Consider the following 17,404-nt stretch of genomic DNA (forward strand, 5'->3'; position numbering starts at 1 on the left):
ATCCTGGAGCTGTCTCTCTGGGACAAAAGGGCATCAGTCTCCACACAACTTCCCCAGCTCTCCCCTTAGCCCTTCTGACAGTTTTGTGTTGGAGTGGAGCATGTTTAAGTGGGTCAACAAAGAGGTCATTTTCCCCAGCACAAAGTAGCCTGATAAATTAACCAGCGAGGATTTTAATAAAACATGAAAGGAGAGAGGTTCTCCACTTTTGGAAAGGGCTTTGGGGTTTTTTTTTTTTCAGCTCTTGATGGGGTCAGCAGCTGGGTCAATGGCCACTGGGATTCCAGCAGAGGGAGAGGTGGTGGGCAGCATCCTCCATCCATTCCATCAGCCCAAAATAGAGCTACCCCTGTTTCTACCCACTCATCCAAGTGTTTTTAGGGGCTTTTCAACACACACTAAGAGGCAGATAGAGCAACTGCTGTGGGGTGGAGTTAGCAGCCACCCTCCTGTCCAGTCCTCTGAAGCCTGGCTTCAAGCTGGGTTTCCAAAAAGATGAGGCTTGTGTGATCAGTCGGGGGGAACAGTTGTGTCTGGCTGCAACCACTTTTAATGGAATAATTTAAATTTAAGGAGCAAAGGCTAATCCACAAAGGTCACACTGATGATCTGGTAGCTTCTCAGCTGTTGTTAAGTGGTTTTCAGCACCTTCGCTGATTTATTTCCCTTTGGCTTCCTTGATTTTAAAGCAGTTTTGTAGCACAACATTTGTTACTGTGAACCCAGGTTATTTTTCTACCCTGCTCATCCAGATTTGTGGTCATTCTCCAGGTCAGAGTTGGAATATTTGATGTTCTCACTGTCTTGTTCATTGAGCAGGAAACAAGAATGACCAGAAACCCTGTAGCAGCCCAATTATACTATCTCAAGGACCTCTATATTTTTTAAAAGAAAATAGGGACATGAATATGCATTAGGAGTGGGTTATCTTTGAATAGACCATCTTCTCATCTGTTTGACCATTTTACCAGTGTGGGCTTAACCATACTACTGCTTATCAAATCATTTATTATGTACTCGAGCTGCCAAAGCCAAACAGATTATTTTTTGCTCAGGAATAATTTCCCCAGGATTTGCTTGCTGACAGAAAGCAAAGGGTGGGGCACACACATGGTTAATAAAATGCCTCAGCAATAGGTTGCCTGCTGTTCCTGAAAGATTTTGCCAGTGCAGGGTTGTATATTATCCCAGTATCCATCAGACCCCATCCATCCTGCCCCATCTGCCTTTGAGGTTCTGCAGAAGGTCTCTTTCTTCCTGTGAGGAAGCCCAGAACTTTCCTTGCTTTCTTCCAAATTCTATGTGGATGGCTTCTGGAGCCTGGCCCTTCAAAAGGCTTCTGCCCAAACCAAAACTCTCATTGGCCACTTCCCCTTGATTTTCTGAAGGGGTCCCACCTGTGGAGGACTATGGAGTACTATCTAGTACTTGTTGAATCAAACAATATGCAGAGTTCCTGCAGGAAAGCTCGTAGGAGTCCTTGAAAGAGAAGTCTTCTCACCTTTCCACCAAACCATGGGAAAAGAAGAAAACAGCTTTCCAGATATGTGGAGAAAGGATTGATCTTGAATAAGGGGGTTACTTCCAACCCAGAAAGCAGAAGCAGCATTCAGAAGTTACTCCCTAGGCAGCAAAAGGTCAATGCCCATCATCAATCCTGGGCCAAATGGTGGAGCCCACAGTTATTAATGGTAGGTTGAGCTATAGGGTAGTGAGAGCAGCCCATATAGCTCTGAGCAGGTGAATCAAAGCCTGACAGGTCCCAGAAAGATGTCCCCCTTGAATGTGGCTTTTTTTCATGCCATTTTTCAGGGCTTAATAGCAGGGCTCAGCATTTCTCTAAGTGAAGCAGATCTGCAGGGTGAAGCTGCCACTGGCCCCAAAGGTATTGAAACAGGAGATATGGAAGACAAATTCATCAGATGGAGAGGTCTGGGTCACTTGGCAAGAGGAGACCATTTTGAAAAATCATGTTAGAAGGCAGGAGATATTTAAAAAGAGACTGGATGTGGCATTCAGTGCCATGGTCTAGCAACTGCAACGGTGGTTCAAGGGTTGGACTCGATGATCTCTGAGGTCCCTTCCAACCCAGCCAATTCTATGATTCTATGAAAATTGTGCATCAAAGGAGAAGAAATCATAGAATCATGGAATATAACATTGGGAAAGACCTCAAGGATCATCTGATCCAACCTTTCTAATATTATTGTTTAAATAAGAAATGAAGATTGTTTCTGGAGAAAAGGGCTGTGAATCACCATGTGCAGGGTCTTCAAGGTTTAGTAGAAAGAAACTGCATGAACGTCTCCAGACATGAGATGAGGCTTTGGCAGAAACAGCTTCAGTGACCTTTGGTGTCTAAATGAAGGGGTAGGAGTTGCATTTAATTTTCCAAACAGCAAAGAGTGGCTGGCTCCTAATGTCAATGCCAAAGAGGAAGAAAGGGAACATGAAACTGTGAGGAGCACAGAGCACAGAAAATGCTTAGACTGGCAGCTGGTTAGTGTTTTGGAGGAGCTGAGAGGTTGGACCACACAGATGATTCGACTCTTTTCTGCTGATGAAGGTACTGAGGAGGCTGCAGTCTCGTGGAAAAAAGCATCACAGGAGCCCTTTGCAAGATGCCAAATCCACAAAGTGACAGATTGGAAGCAAATCCCCTCCTTGCATTTTCTTTCTGGAGCTGGTGGCTAAATACAAGGACAGATGAGTGGCTACTGAGGTCCATATGGGCATAAATGTGCATTTAATTAAGAGCCTGTGATACAGAAGAAATTGGTTTACGATTGTAGGATCACTGAATAATTCAAGTTGGAAGGGATTTCAAGGACACCTGGAATACCTGAGTCAGTTCTTCACACAGAGAAGGGGGAAACCTGGAGATTTCCTTCTATAGGCACAGGGTGGTGGGACTGGAAGTGTTGTGAGGAGCCAGCACAGACCTCAGGCAGCTGCAGTCAGTGACAGATGTTTCAGCTACTGGGGACATCTGGAGGGATGTACCTCACTGTGGCAGGCTTGAAACCAGAAATCTGCACATTTTTAGCTGGCCATCCTCAACCCATCTGTGCAACAAGTGAGATTCAACCTTGTGTTGTGCAGATTTGGGGTTGTCCTCCATGGACACCCGGAGTTGTTCCCCACTGCTCTCCAGCCCATGGTGCCTGCCAGGAAGGGGGTTATCAGGGCTGTGAGCTTAGCACAGCTGAAGGAGAACCTTGGGGAGTGTCTGGATGTAGATGTGCCTTCTGTGTTTCCTGGAAACCAGTAAATCCCTCAGCAGGTTTCAGAGTGACCCGACAGCAGAATAAGATACTTAGGTCTCTAGGAGTTTCGTCTAGAAGGATGAGCAGGTAGAGGGAGATAAATCCTTTACTGAGGAAAAGCTTCTTCATGAGTTTCCACATTATGAAGCACAAGGGAATCCACTGGTTAGGTGGCTTTTTAAGTTGCAAGAATAAACCCCAAATCAACTAAACCATGAAAATCCACCCCTGGGTCATTTGCCACTGGGTGCCATTGGTGCTGGCCTCCATGGAGCTGTGTTTCTCACTGGGGCTTTCTACTCCCACTTCTCACTTTTCGCCACATTTGGTGTGTTTGGCCTCTTATTATTACCCATATTTCCCAGAGCAAAGCCAGGGCAGCACGTGAGGCCATGATGCTTGGTCTCTGCTCTGAAGGTTGGTGTGGACAATTCAGCTTCCCCTGCTGCTTCCAAGCCTCTCTCATTTGAACATCCATAGAAGGTCAAACCCAAGTCCATTTAGTGTTGGTTGCCTCACAATGGTCAGGAAGCAAGATCATAGGGAAGGCTCCCACTAACCCAGTAACCTTCAAGGGATTTTGGTTCTGGGATTTTGTTCAGTTTCCACTTGAAGCCAGCTAAATTTGAACATCCTTCAGCAAGGAGTCCCATGAATCATTTCAGTGTTGCCCAGAGGAAAGTCTCCTTTTGTGTGCCCTGAGCCTGTGTGCCCCTTCCTGTGATGCCCCATCATTCTTGTATGAGGCAAGAATGAGTAGGTCATCACCACATTCTGCCTGCTGATGAATGTTTTCCTCAGCATCTCTCATATCCCAGCTCTTTTTCAGGCTCAGGAGTCTTGTCTTAGTAAGTAGTTCCTTCCAGAGAAGCTGTTCCAAACCTTTGATCATCCTTGTTGTCCCCTTTGTGCCAGCAACCATGATCTGACCATGCTGTTCATCCAGCTACCATGAGATGAAAAGGGTTGTCCAGGAAACTGTCAGTTTAACATGAGCCAAATCAGGCTAAGTCCTCCATTTTCCCATAGTTTACATAGGCATTGGGGTTGGTTCTCTTCCCTTTTCATCTCAAATATCCTCTAATGCCTCTGGTGTACACTAAAGACATTTGTGTTGTTTTCCTTCAAGGAAGGCTACAGGAAGAGCACTGAGCCACCAAGTCAGGCACACAAGGGGCACTGGTATGGTTGCCCCATGAGATTTTTTTTCTTACTCTTTTTAATTCAAAGTGTTCCCATTTCTTTCCCTCATCCATGCACAAAATAGTGCCCAGCTCTCTTCCCACACCCATGGTCTGTGCCAAGTCCCAAGAAATCACTGTTGTCCCATCACAGTGAGATGTGACATAGGGTGTGAGAACAGCCACAGACTTCAGGAGAAGAGAAAGAGGGGTTGTGCAGCCGTGTGTTTTTTCCTGTGAAGCCCATCACTGGGGACTCGTGGCTTGAAGCATCCCTGCAGTCAGTTTTGTGTGCAGGAAAAAGTTCATTGAAAAAGTCTGGGGCAGGATCCTTGGCCCCTGCCAGAACACTGTGGGTTTTCTGGGGGAGTCCCTATCCCTATTGGAATAGCAATTTGGGGCAGCCCAAAGCTCAGGGCAAGGGAAAGGAGGCCACTGACAATGCTGTGGGATTTATTTTGCTCTTGCAGAGGGCAGAAAGCTAGAAAAACTCAGTTATCAAAATGCTGTGCTCTGTCATTTGTTGATGCTGCCCTCCCATGTCCAGCCCTGCTTGTGCAATGGTCTGGAAAGAACTTATCAAGGCCTGATACCAAAGTCTCAGGAGGGAAAAACAAAAAAATCTTTGCTTTTTCTTCCAGAAACTTAAAGTTGAAAAAGACAAACAAACTCCTCTCTCACTGTTGCTGTGAATTGCCCCAGAGGTTGGTCAGCTCTTGGTCACCTCTGTAGGGTTGAGTGTGGCCAATGGTGGTGGTTGGGTTTTGCAAACAGACTTGGGAAGCACCAGTCTCAACGTTCATCCTATAAAATATATTTATTATTTACCAGGATCATAATGTAAATGATAAATATAATATCATCTCATGAGCTGCTGCTGGGGATCCTTTTTGGCTGTCATGGCACCTTGTCCATGTCAGCCTCCATTGGGGCAGCAAGGTGCAAAGTTGGCAGCCCTGCACTGGCACCAGTGATGGTGGGGATGAGGGCAGTGCAGCTTGGTAGGCTCTGTCCATCACTCCTGCCACAGAGCTTGTGCCCAGTGAGGTGACACTGCAGTGCCACCACCCACAGCTTGATCCAGCATCAGGTCAGGATGTGGCTGTGGCAGATGGAGGGGACAGAAATCACCCCTGGGACCAGTACTGCCAAGAAACAAAGCACCTCGAGGTGAAGGATGAAAACTCCTCTTAGTGGCCCTGGTTTCTGGATCAGACCCAGATTAAACAGGCAGCTGGAGGCTCCCTGAGATCCCTGAGGGGCCCCAGGGTATCGCTGGCAGCGTTGCTTTTGGAGGATGTGGTCCTTTTCTCTCTGCTGTTTTTCTCTGGCTGGCCAATGAGGGCTTCTTGTCAGAAGTGATGGTGGTGTCATCTCATCCCATCCCTAGGTGTCCTGCAGATCCCCAGGGAGCTGCTTGCTCTGCCTGTCCCCACACAGGGACACCCACCTGCCTCATCCTCCTTGGGGTGCTGCTCTGGTTCTTCCTGCAATGGGTGTGCTGGGGATGTGTGTGTGGAGGGAGAGATATCAGCTAGGAATAACAGAGTGGGATACAGAACAGGGCTGAATAGCAGGAAATACTTCCAGATAACAGAACCCATGGCATGGCAGTAGGGACACATTGGAGTCCCCACACATGGACCGCTCATCGCCAGTCCCAGGGCCGGAGCTTGGCTCTGGCTCAACCCTCCAGTCCCCAGGTTTTCCCAGCACCTTCCTGCTTGCAAAGGAATCCTGCAGCTTTTTGCAGAAGGACTTGCCCAAAAGAAGCTGTTTTATAACAGAGGAGTGAAAAAACAAATTCCCATGCTGTCCTTTCTCAAGTGAAGTGCAGGAGATGGGTTCACAGCAAAGGACTGTGACTGTCCTTTGAGGCTAAGGGTCTGAGAAGTTTCATCAGCTCCCCATACTACAAGCTAAACTGAGAGCTGGATCTAATTATGAAAAACTAATTTAGATTCAGAGACAAACTAGGTCAAAACTGACCTTAGGAGGCCTCCAGACCAAACGCCTTCTCTGCACCCTCCAGGCAGGAGAACTCTTGGGCCACTACAGAAGTTCCCCTGTGTCCTTCTTTCTCAGATTGACACAGCTTGTCTGGTGGTGTGACTACAACCTCACTACTTGATATTTTTGTTTTGCCACCTCATCCTTAACCAGGTGCTCCAGCATCCCAGCAGAAACAAGGTTAGCACCTTCATGGGCTGGAGAAACGTCTTTATTTTCCTAAGACTGACCCTGCAGCACTGAGCTACTGAAATCTTTCCAATTGGAGAACTCCCATAGCATAAATACAGAGGGAAATGTTTTCCACATTGTGTCACTGCTTTGTTGCCTGTAGCATTTGCAGAGCTTGGTGGTGGAGAACAGGTCCTCCAGCTCACATCAGAACCCCTTTAGCTCTGAGCCATCCCAACCTTTTCCTTCCCTGGTAGGAAATCTCTGATGGCAGGAGCTGGTTTTGAAGCTTAGAGGTTTTAAAATGATCTTGCAAACGGGATTTAGCTCATGCTTAACCCTCACCTCCTTAAATTAGACCATTAAAAACCTCCCAAGTAAATAATGATAGGAGTAGAGGAAATGGCCTGAAGATGCACCAGGAGAGGTTTAGACTAGGTATGAGGAAGAATTTCTTTACTGAAAGGGTAGACAGACATTGGAATGGGTGCCCAGGGAGGTGGTGGAGTCACCATCCCTGAAGGTATTAAAAAAACATGTAAATGAGGCACTTCAGGACATGCTCCAGCTGGATGGAAGTTTTGATATTTAATTTATTTTTCTGGGAGGGGGCTGGGGGGTCGCTGATGGTTGGATGCAATGATCTTAGAGGTCCATTCCAGCCATGGCAATTGTTTGATGGGACCCAACCTCAGCCAGCCATGAGGGATGCTGCCCTGGGATGGATTTCACATGTAGTGATTCAGGATTACAACTCCAATGGTGGGGGAAGAGAAAAAAAAAAAATAAAAAGGAAAAAAAAATCCCAGGGGGGAGGGTTGTTTTTTAACAGACCAAGATGCACACTGAGCTGGGTTTTTTGTGGTTTTTTTCATCACTGTTATTTCCCCTGATCCCCCAGTGAGCTGAGGAAGAACTGCCTTGTACCCTGTCGAGGTTCCCTGTGCCCTACAGGGTCTTGCAGCTGCAGCACAGGTTATTAAAGCTGCCAATCAAACCTCCCCCAAAGCGATGCTGCTAACGAACTCACCCTAAACCTGTCCCTGGCAGATGTGTGATTAGCAGAGATCAGTCTCCATCCACTTAAAGGGTGAGAAAAGCAGGGCTGGGACCTGCCTCTTCTGAGCATCTTGTCAAAAGGTGCCCTGAGAGGGCAACAGGCAAGGAAAAAGTGCTGGGAGAGCCATGGAGGGGTTGGGAAAACTCAAGGAGCTTGTTTGCTCTTGGGCTTGGAGTTGTTAGGGCTTTGTGGGGGGCAATCAAGCAGCAGAGCTCTTACCTGAGCAGACACTGGGACTTCCTCACAGCTTGCAAATCTTCTTCCAAGCTGTGTTTCCTTTGAGTTAAGGCCAGCACAGGGAGAGGCATTCCTGCATGAATAATACAACCAGCATCCTTCTGTCCATCAGATGAGATAAAAAGGCCCCAGGGACACAGAGGAAGGCAATATTATTATGCAGGTCACCAATAGGTTATTCTGCAATCCTCCTGTGTGAGGCTTCTCTCCCTGATGCCAGCAGCACCAACCACAGGAGGGGACCCTGTCCCTCATGCAGGGCTGTGGGGATGGGGTGGCCAGGGGAGGGTCAGCCCCAGTGTGGGGTAACACAGTCCAGTGCCTCCAGTCAGCATCATTTGTTGCACATGACAAATACATTGAGCAAGCCAAGCCACCTGAAACGTGATCCCAGGGTGCCCTCATCATCTCCATCCCCCTTTCCCAGCAAGGCTGTTGCCAAGATGGCTCAAATAGAGACAGCTGGGAGGGGACATGAAGGGAACACAGTGGCTGGGAAGACGAGTGAGATCTTTCCAAGCATCATGGTCCTTCTCACATATTTCTGGAGCATGAGCTTCTCTCTGCCAGACCAGATGTGCCAGGAGCCAGAGGGAAAGTGTGCTTGATGGGATTCACTCTGCACTGCTGAGTGAAAACTTTAGATGTGGGGCTGGGAAAAGCTCAGGAATTTCTATGGGCATGGTGGCATTCCCACAAGCAGCTGGTGGCCACAGGGGCAATGGCAGGATTCCTGCACCCAGGGCTTCTCTGGCTCTGGGCAAATCCAGAACACAAGCACCTGGCCTCCCCGCTGAGGGGTTTCCTGCTCAAATTGCTCAGTCCCTGGCTTCAGCCTGGTGTGAGAAATTTGCCTCATGTCACAGCTAGGTCACTCATCACACCTGCCAGCTCAGATTATATCTTATGATGTGTGTCACATCAGATTTTGGAAGGTTTATTTCACACTGGTGATGGGCTGTGCTCACAGGGATAAAGGTAGTGGTGGTGGGAGTAGGAGCAGGGCAGAGATTTCCTGGAAAATATACATTTATTTCTTCTCTTCTCTTCTCTTCTCTTCTCTTCTCTTCTCTTCTCTTCTCTTCTCTTCTCTTCTCTTCTCTTCTCTTCTCTTCTCTTCTCTTCTCTTCTCTTCTCTTCTCTCTTCTCTTTTCTCTTCTCTTCTCTTCTCTTCTCTTCTCTTCTCTTCTCTTCTCTTCTCTTCTCTTCTCTTCTCTTCTCTTCTCTTCTCTTCTCTTCTCTTTTCTCTTCTCTTCTCTTCTCTTTTCTCTTCTTCTCTTCTCTCTTCTCTTCTCTTCTCTTCTCTTCTCTTCTCTTCTCTTCTCTTCTCTTCTCTTCTCTTCTCTTCTCTTCTCTTCTCTTCTCTTCTCTCCTCTCCTCTCCTCTCCTCTCCTCTCCTCTCCTCTCCTCTCCTCTCCTCTCTCTCCCTGTGTACTCTAAGGGTGTGGTGGTAAAATGATTAATATTAAAGGTTTGAGAGGTCTGGCTCAGAAGTTTATCCTAATTGAAAGAACATTCCTTTCAACTAAAAGCTAACAGTCTCTGTTAGTTTCCAACTCTTCACTTCTGGGCTAAGATAATACTGGGTGGGTCACTCCTACAAACCCCACCAAGAAACATCTCTCCTTATTGTCACCATATTTACCGTTTGATTCCTTTTTAGGATTGTTTCAGATAGCAAGCACCCCAGGAACGGGTATCTGGCTTTGCCAGCATTTAAATGATTATTTTCCTCACCTCTTTCCATTTTTTTTCTGAAACAAAATATAGGCTGGGTCTCTGCAATCACTTGGGAGAGAACAGAGGAACAGAGGGGGAGATGCTATCTGAATGTCCTCTTGCTATGATCATGGAATGATTTGGATTGGAAAAGATCTTAAAGATCATTCAGTTCCAACCCCTTGCCATAGGCAGGGACACCTGCCACCAGCTCAGGTTGCTCCAAGCCCCATTCAACTTGGCCTTCAACACTTCCAGGGAGGGGGCAGCCACAGCTTCTCTGTACAAAGATTGATGATCATAGTTAAAGTCTCTGGCTGACCTGTCCTTAATTGCACTTGGGAATCCCCAGATTCTCCAGCAAGGGACAGTCTGAGCCCTCTGCACTGTCATCAGTCACCAGCTTTGTCACATCCCTGCACCATCAGAACAGCCACAAGAGACATAAGGGACCTCCTTCATGGTGTGCTCATAAGATTTCAGATGATGGCATCTCTGTTCCTCAATCAGTCACCTCTACGGTTGGGTTCTTCTGGTTTCTCACCCAGCAGAGGGGATGGGAAGGATTCCATCCCCTGTCTGAGCCCACCCAAGCATCCCTGCTGAGCTCACTTAACCAAGAAACCCAGCAGCACTGATTTGTCTCTACCAACCCAACTCTCCAACCTGCAAAACCGCCAACTTCAGGCATCATCCAGCTGGAAAGGGATCAGTTTTTGTGAACTTTACATTGCCACCTCAATGCTGAGGTAGAAAACAACTGAGAAGCAGTCAGGGAGCAGTCTCAGCACCGAGGGGTGGGGATTTACATTGCCCTGGCAGCAAGATGGGCAATGTTTTTAAGAAACAAGTCTTTGAAAGAAGTTCTTGCCAAGTGTCAAAAATATTTGTCAATGATATTAAGGGCTTTGGCAGCTGTAACTTAACAGTGAAGCAACCTGGTGCAGGCAGAGGACCACACAGCTGGAAATTTGCACAGCAAAGGCACCGTTTTATGACTCTTAAGCTGTTGGCCTCTCCGTGCTGTAAAGCTGTTAAACAAACACAGCCCTTGGCTCACACCATGTGTGGGGAGGCAGAGGGTTCTGGCAGGAGAGGGCTGACAGCCACAGGGGCTTCCAAGGAGCCAGGGAGAAAGAGAAATAAGGAGAAAAGGAAAATTCAGAGGGAGGAGGAGGTGTGTGTTGGCCATCACAGCTGCTGGGGTGAGAGGAGGTGGTGATGGAAGCAGTGTGTAGGTTCACGTGGAAGTTGCATCCTCCTTTGGAGGACTGCTCTTCAGGTATGGATGCCATGCATCCTCCCCCTGTGGTTGGTAGGCCCTTAAATGGACCTGGGGACATTCCAGGGAAATTTAAACATGGAAGATTTGGGATGATATTGATAGCTTTGAGTAGGGAAATAGTGTCCCAGGAGGATGGCAGGCCACAAGCTGAGCCTTTTTTGCTAATGGAGACACAGCAAGTACACAGGGAAGAATGAAAATACACTTACTTGAGCTCAGGGCTCAGAAATACAAAGAAATGGGGAAAATCTCTACAAAAATCAGAAGTTTCCTGGCTATTTCTTTATTATTTCCTTCAATTCGCTTTTCTAATGGTCAGTTCTTATTCCTCTGGCTCAGAAGCTGAGGCTTAGGAGGTCCTGCTGTGATGGGAGATTGCATCCAACTGTGCTGCCTGTCCAAGAAGAGGCAAGTCCAGAGGCTGCTGCCTCTGCTGAGATGTTTTTCTGGGTCAGAAGCTGTTTTAGAAGAACCGTTGTTGCCTCTATCATCAGGAGGGCACCAGGTAGAGGTGGACAGGGGTGAAGATCCCAGGTTGGTGGGGGCTCTTACCTTGTCCCAAGGATCCTGCCCTCCAGTGCTACTCCAGGTTCTTGAAGCTTCCCAAGAAATTTTGTCCTGGCAAAAGCAGTTCTTTTGCAGCCAGGCTGCATGTGTTATACTTGGTTTTCCTCTGCCAAGTATTGACTGCTTGGGGTTTTCCATTGCTACCAGACAGACAAAGAGAATTAAAGAAGTTGTGGCTCCTTGCATTGATGAGAAAAAGGGAAGATGTGGTAGCATCGTTGGCCTTGCTTGGCAGCACTTCCTCCCATTTTTTCCATGAATGCTGTAAATTCTGGAGCCTGGTTTCTGCACTTTGTGGGTTTTTTTAATGCAAACTTCTCAGCCATGAAGGGATGCTGCAAGGCTTGACTGCACAGTTGGAAAGCAATGAGACAAGTAGCAAAAAGTGGTGTTGAAATGTGTGTTCTTTCAGGTGGTGGTTTTTGTGGTTTGCACAACTTGATCTTTTTTTCTGCCCCCCTTCACCAATGTGTGCCCAGGTCCTGCCAAGCTGCTGCAAAGAAATGGCTCAGTGTTAATAGCAAGAAGCTTAAGTTGTGCCAGGGGAGGTTTAGGTTGGATATTAGAAAGAATTTCTTTACGGAGAGGGTGATCAGTCATTGGAATGGGCTGCCCAGGGAAGGGGTGGATTCTCCGTGTCTGGAGATATTTCCAAAGAGACTGGATGTGGCACTCAGTGCCATGGTCTAGCAACCGCAACAGTGGTTCAAGGGTTGGACTCGATGATCTCTGAGGTCCCTTCCAACCCAGCCGGTTCTATGATTCTATGATTCTAAGCTAATGGGACATTTTCCACCTGAAGCTAAGAAAAAATGTTCATGGGTTTGTTTCCCAATGATCTGGGTGATCCATTTTGAGGAGATGAACTGGCAAATTACTGCTGCTGCCTGGGGAAATTGGGTTTTTCTTCCCTGATGGATGCAGCTTCCACTGTGTGGTTGGTTGTTTGTTTGTTTTTGTTTTGTTTTTGGGGTTGTGATGTTTGGTTCTTTTTTTCCTCCATCTAAAAGCAGCCGTTTTGATGAGGAGTGGGTGAGCAACCAAAATCTGCTATCCTTGCACATCCACTTGCAAAGCAATTTGCTGCTCTACTGCATTTCGAAGATTGCATTGAAGTTACTTTCCTGGCACTGGGAGGCACTTTAAGAATTAGTACAAAATTAATTTGCTTGCAAAGAACCTCAAAGACACCAACAAAAGCTATTTTTAAGTCTTTGAGAAGTACAATGACAATCAGGTCACTCAGAGAAGACATTGCAGGGGTTTCTTACCCTTATATCAGCCAGCAAACTGTCCAAAATCATGGGTTTCTGGTGCAAATTGCATGGCTGAGACCTGGCATGTGCCCATCAGTGTCAGGCAAAGCCTTGCAGGGCTGTGGTCACCTCATGGGGAGCATCCTGGAGGTCCCAGCACACTGCTTGCCTTACTGCCCCTCATGGGTTACTGAAGATGTTTGTGGCTGTTGGTTCTTCCTTCTTAGGTACATCATGTACTTCCCCTTGACCTGACCTTCATAATCATATAAATCCAAAAAGTAATTATTTTAAAAATATATAATAAAGTAAATCTCATTTGAAAAAGAAAAAAAAGTGTCCATAGTCAGGGCAGGACAGTGGGGATCACATCCCTTCCCTTGGCATCTTTTGGGACAAACTGAGGTCTGTGTTGGATAATGCAGGAGTGCTGGTAATAACCTTGATCCTTCTCCCCCAGCTCATCCATGTTGTTCTTGCACCTCTTGAACTTTCATTGCCTTCACAGGCAGCCTGAGAAAACTCAGATATTTCAAGGACCACGTTTAGACAGAGTCCTTCCCTTCCATACACCATGGGAGCCAAAGGCATCTCTGGGCTCTGTGATGGGGACCAGCTCAAGGTGGTCCCTCACACCATTCATCACTCCTGCAGGTGTCAGGATGCTCAGGAAAAGCCTTCCCCCCAGAAAAGGACCCCTCCAGCCCATGGGATGGGGAGTTACACTTGCACAACTCTGTGTAACCCAAGTGGTAGCATTTAGCACAATGTTGGGGCTGTTCCTCCTCCTGGGGACTTCCAACTGCATTTGGCACAGGGATAACTGAGGGACTGCGGCTCCCAGAGCCAGGGCTGATGGATGGCATTTGTTTTGCCAGTTTGCTTCAAACACTGCAACTCCCTGAGTCTCTTCCCTGAGTGTTTGGGCCAGGGTCTGATATTGGCTGTACCTGGAAGAATCAATGATAACCTTTTCCTTTGCTCAGGAGTTTCCTCTGTGGTGGGGAGCTGAAGATGCTGAAAAACAAATGAAGCTTGGATTCTCCATGGGTCTTCCTGGCATTAATGCTGATATTTAAAAAACTAAACCAGTTCCCAGTTGGTTTTATTAGCCTTTTCATCCTGGCATTTGAACAGAGATGGGGTTGGCATGGTCGGTATCTTCAGGCACCTGCTGTGATGTTCTCAGGGGTTTCTCTGAAGGGCAGGATACTCAGGGCACTGTGTCCAAAGCACCTGAGTCCCTCTGAGCTTCTGGAAGGCCGTTAGCACTGGATTTCCTAGTAGTGCCACTCTGCAGCTGATCTTACATCAAGGAGCAAGAGTACTTAGGTCATGGGAGTGTGGCTGGGCTGTTAGGTAGGAGCAAGGGTTGCTCTATGCCTTAGGACAGCACTTTTTTGGGTCCTCTTCAGCTAAAGTGATATTTTGGTATTTAATTCTCCTGGATTAATCAGTGGGATTTGAGTAATGAGCTGACGAACCAAGCTGAGTTTTGTGTGCTTCCTGCTGGGATGTCCTGAGCAGCATCCCGGAGCATCCTGAGGTGGAGAAGTGTTGAGAACCTCTGTGTCACTCTGTGCTTCTTGGCCCTCTGTGTCACTCTGTGAAGGCTTCTTGGCCCTCATGATCTGAGCAATGGGGCTCATGCTTGCTCTCTTCTTGCTTTTCAGGCATGGAAGAAACGTTGGTTTGTCCTGCGCAGCGGCCGGATGAGTGGGGACCCCGATGTCCTGGAGTACTACAAAAATGACCACTCCAAAAACCTTTGCGTGTCATCAACCTCAACATTCTGTGAGCAAGTGGATGCAGGCCTGACCTTCAACAAGAAGGAGCTGCAAGACAGCTACATCTTTGACATCAAAACCAGCGACAGACCTTCTACCTGGTGGCTGAGTCTGAGGACGACATGAACAAATGGGTTCGCAGCATCTGCCAGATCTGTGGCTTCAACCAGTCCGAGGAGAACACAGGTACCATGAGAGCCATGGCCAAGGGCAACTCCTGTCCTGTCCTCCTCTTTTCATATCAGATCTATGTAGGGGGTGCAGCCCACCACAAGGCTGGGAGGGCTGGATGGGGAAGTTGGTGGACATGTGGGAAACCTTCACAAGGTACCATTGGCATTTGAAGCAGAGAAGGCTCTGCCCCTTTGAACAACTAATTGACTTTTCCCCTGATAAATGTAGACTTTTAGGTCTCTTGTAAGAAGTTGGTAGGCTTTGGGTATTTTTTTAGTTGCAGCCTTTTCCCTCATCCATCACCAAAGTCCTCTTGAGAGTTTGTGGGAGCCAGCTCACTCAATCCCCCTCACTCACTGGTTTCAGACTTCTGGTTAGGGGGTGGGTGAGAAGTTGACTGGGACCGTGTCTTCCCACTGTGTGTTTTCCCACCACCAACAGGATCTTCTTTCTGAAGGGCAGATGCATCCTTTCTATCTGCATCCCCATCTCCTCCTGGGGTCCACTGGGAAAGCACTGGGAGGCAAGAGGAAAGCATCTGGTGGTTTTGTGCAGCAGCAGGACTTTTTATCCACCAGTTGTGCTCCACCATCCAAACCCAGCTGTGCTCTGGCAAGCTTCTGCAGTGAGCACCAGTGGGCTGCTTCCACTTCCCTGGCACAAATGAGGGCAGGGGATTGGGATGGGATGGGATGGGATGGGATGGGGATAAGCATGAGGTGTAGTGCTGTGGTCATCTGCCAGTCTCATTAGACCTGGTAGAACCTCTGGGCATCTTTCCTTTATCTCATCCGTGGTCTGGTGTCATCGAAGTGACCCCAGTCCTGTGCTCTTCCTCCATGAAACCCCCCACAAGAACATCCAGCATGAATCTTTTTTTCATCCCTCATGGGCAGCAGCTGCCATCCACAGGAGCTGAAACCCTGCCAAGAGCTTATCAGGCAGGACAGCAAACAAAGCATCAGAGCAGCCCGGATGCCATCCTCACCTCCTGACGCATGAAAGGGGACGGACGTCACCTTGGCGATGGGTGTACAAGTGGGAGAAAGGATCCTTGGTAATTCTGCCAGCACCATCTCCCAGGAAAAGGTCAGGCTAAATAAATTACATCCCATCCCCATGTCAGCAGCACAGTCCTTGAGGTTCAGTGAGATCGTTTGGGCCCTTTCCTTTTTTTTAAGAGCTGTTTTCTTGGAGGTTTTTCCATTTTGTGGGTGTTGAGCTGGGGGGAACTGTTTTTCTTCCCATTTAGTAAAACGAGCTTTCAACACAGCAGCAGCAGGATCGATAGTGAACTTCAGTGAAATATAAATCTGGGCAGCAAAAGGAAAAACAATCTCCTGCTTGCAAGTCCATCCATCCCAAAGGGCACCCAGGCCTCCTCAGGCTGCAGAGATCCGAGCACTATTCCCTGCAGGATCACAGAGTGACATCAGCAAAAGAGGAACAAAAATCCCTACTTGTAACAAAATCACAGCTCGTTAATGCTGTGGGGAAAGTACCCACTTGAAACACCATCCAGCTGCCAAAGCATGATTTTCTGAGTCAGACAAGAAAAAGCCTGTGATGGCAAATGCAGCAGATGTGTCCAGATGCTGCAGAAAAGAGGGGTCATGAATTATTCAGGGCTGGTTGCTTTTCTTTGGTGCTCCCTGAAGTTGATGACCCCCACACTCACCTTTCTTTTGTCATTGCTGCTAAGCAGTAGCAAATTAAATCATTGATTTTCCCAAAGCAGAAAATGTTTGTTTGAAGGACCCACAGCCCTAGGCTGGGCAGAGGGTATCACAGTGTGATGGGTACTGGAAGTCTCATCTGTCTTAGGATGCATGGGGCCATAACCCATCCTTCCTCATGGGTCATCTGGAGAGAGAAATAAGAGTTGGAGAAATATTTGCACTGTTGTGCTTCCCCCTCATCACCTCCTTGAAGCCATGGGTTGATGGGTTGGAGAGGATAAGGAGTTTGTGTGAGAATAAGACAGTTCCCAGGTAGAAACAGAGCTCAGGAACTCTTCCATTTCTTTCTCAGACCTTCACCCCTTCTTTCTTGAGCATCTCTGTGCTTTGTTGTAGCCTCTGTCTTGGAGACTGAACAAGTCAGTAATTGGATGTACCAAAAGGGGGAGGAAAATGTAACTGCCATGGGCAGGAATAGTTTTATGTTAATTGTAGCAATTCATTAACTAAACATCCCTCTCCCAACAGACAGGCAGTGTGGTAGAATAAGATCAGAAACTGCCAGGGAATCCACTGCACACATTTTTTTCTGGTTGTTCTTATTTCTGGGTGAGTGACTGCTTTATGCTGACCAAAAAGCCTTGCTCAGTCCCATCCCAAAGCCAGGCTGTTCCTAGCTGGGGTAATGTCTCATCCTGGATAAGGAAGCTCTGCATCACCTGCAAAGGTGTTTGCTACATCTTCCACCACATGTTGAATTCCCTCATCATCTCCCACCTCAGCTGAACCTCAGCCATCAGTTGAGTTTGCTTTTAACCTGCTGGTGGTGAAGGAAAAACTCATTACCTTTTGGGCAGTAAAAAAAAAAAGTCATGAGCTCCCCATGATGGGAGAGGAAAGATGGGGAGTTGGGTGCCTTTCTTAGCATGAAAAGAAGTTGTAGTGAGGTGGGGCTTGGTCTCTTCTCCCACATAACCAGTGAAAGGACAAGAGGAAAGTTGTTGCTAGGAAG

General features: G+C 47.5%; 1 protein-coding gene across 1 annotated transcript in view; it reads left to right on the forward strand.

The window, feature by feature from the left end:
* GAB2 (GRB2 associated binding protein 2) overlaps positions 1 to 17,404 on the forward strand; it is a 103,390-nt gene that overhangs the window by 42,602 nt on the left and 43,384 nt on the right. Inside the window, 2 exon segments of the mRNA XM_030459345.1 lie at positions 14,426 to 14,624; positions 14,627 to 14,725. Of these exon segments, the coding sequence (XP_030315205.1) occupies positions 14,426 to 14,624; positions 14,627 to 14,725 (298 nt within the window).

Source organism: Calypte anna, chromosome 1 (assembly GCF_003957555.1).
Source record: "Calypte anna isolate BGI_N300 chromosome 1, bCalAnn1_v1.p, whole genome shotgun sequence".
NCBI classification, from domain to species: domain Eukaryota; kingdom Metazoa; phylum Chordata; class Aves; order Apodiformes; family Trochilidae; genus Calypte; species Calypte anna.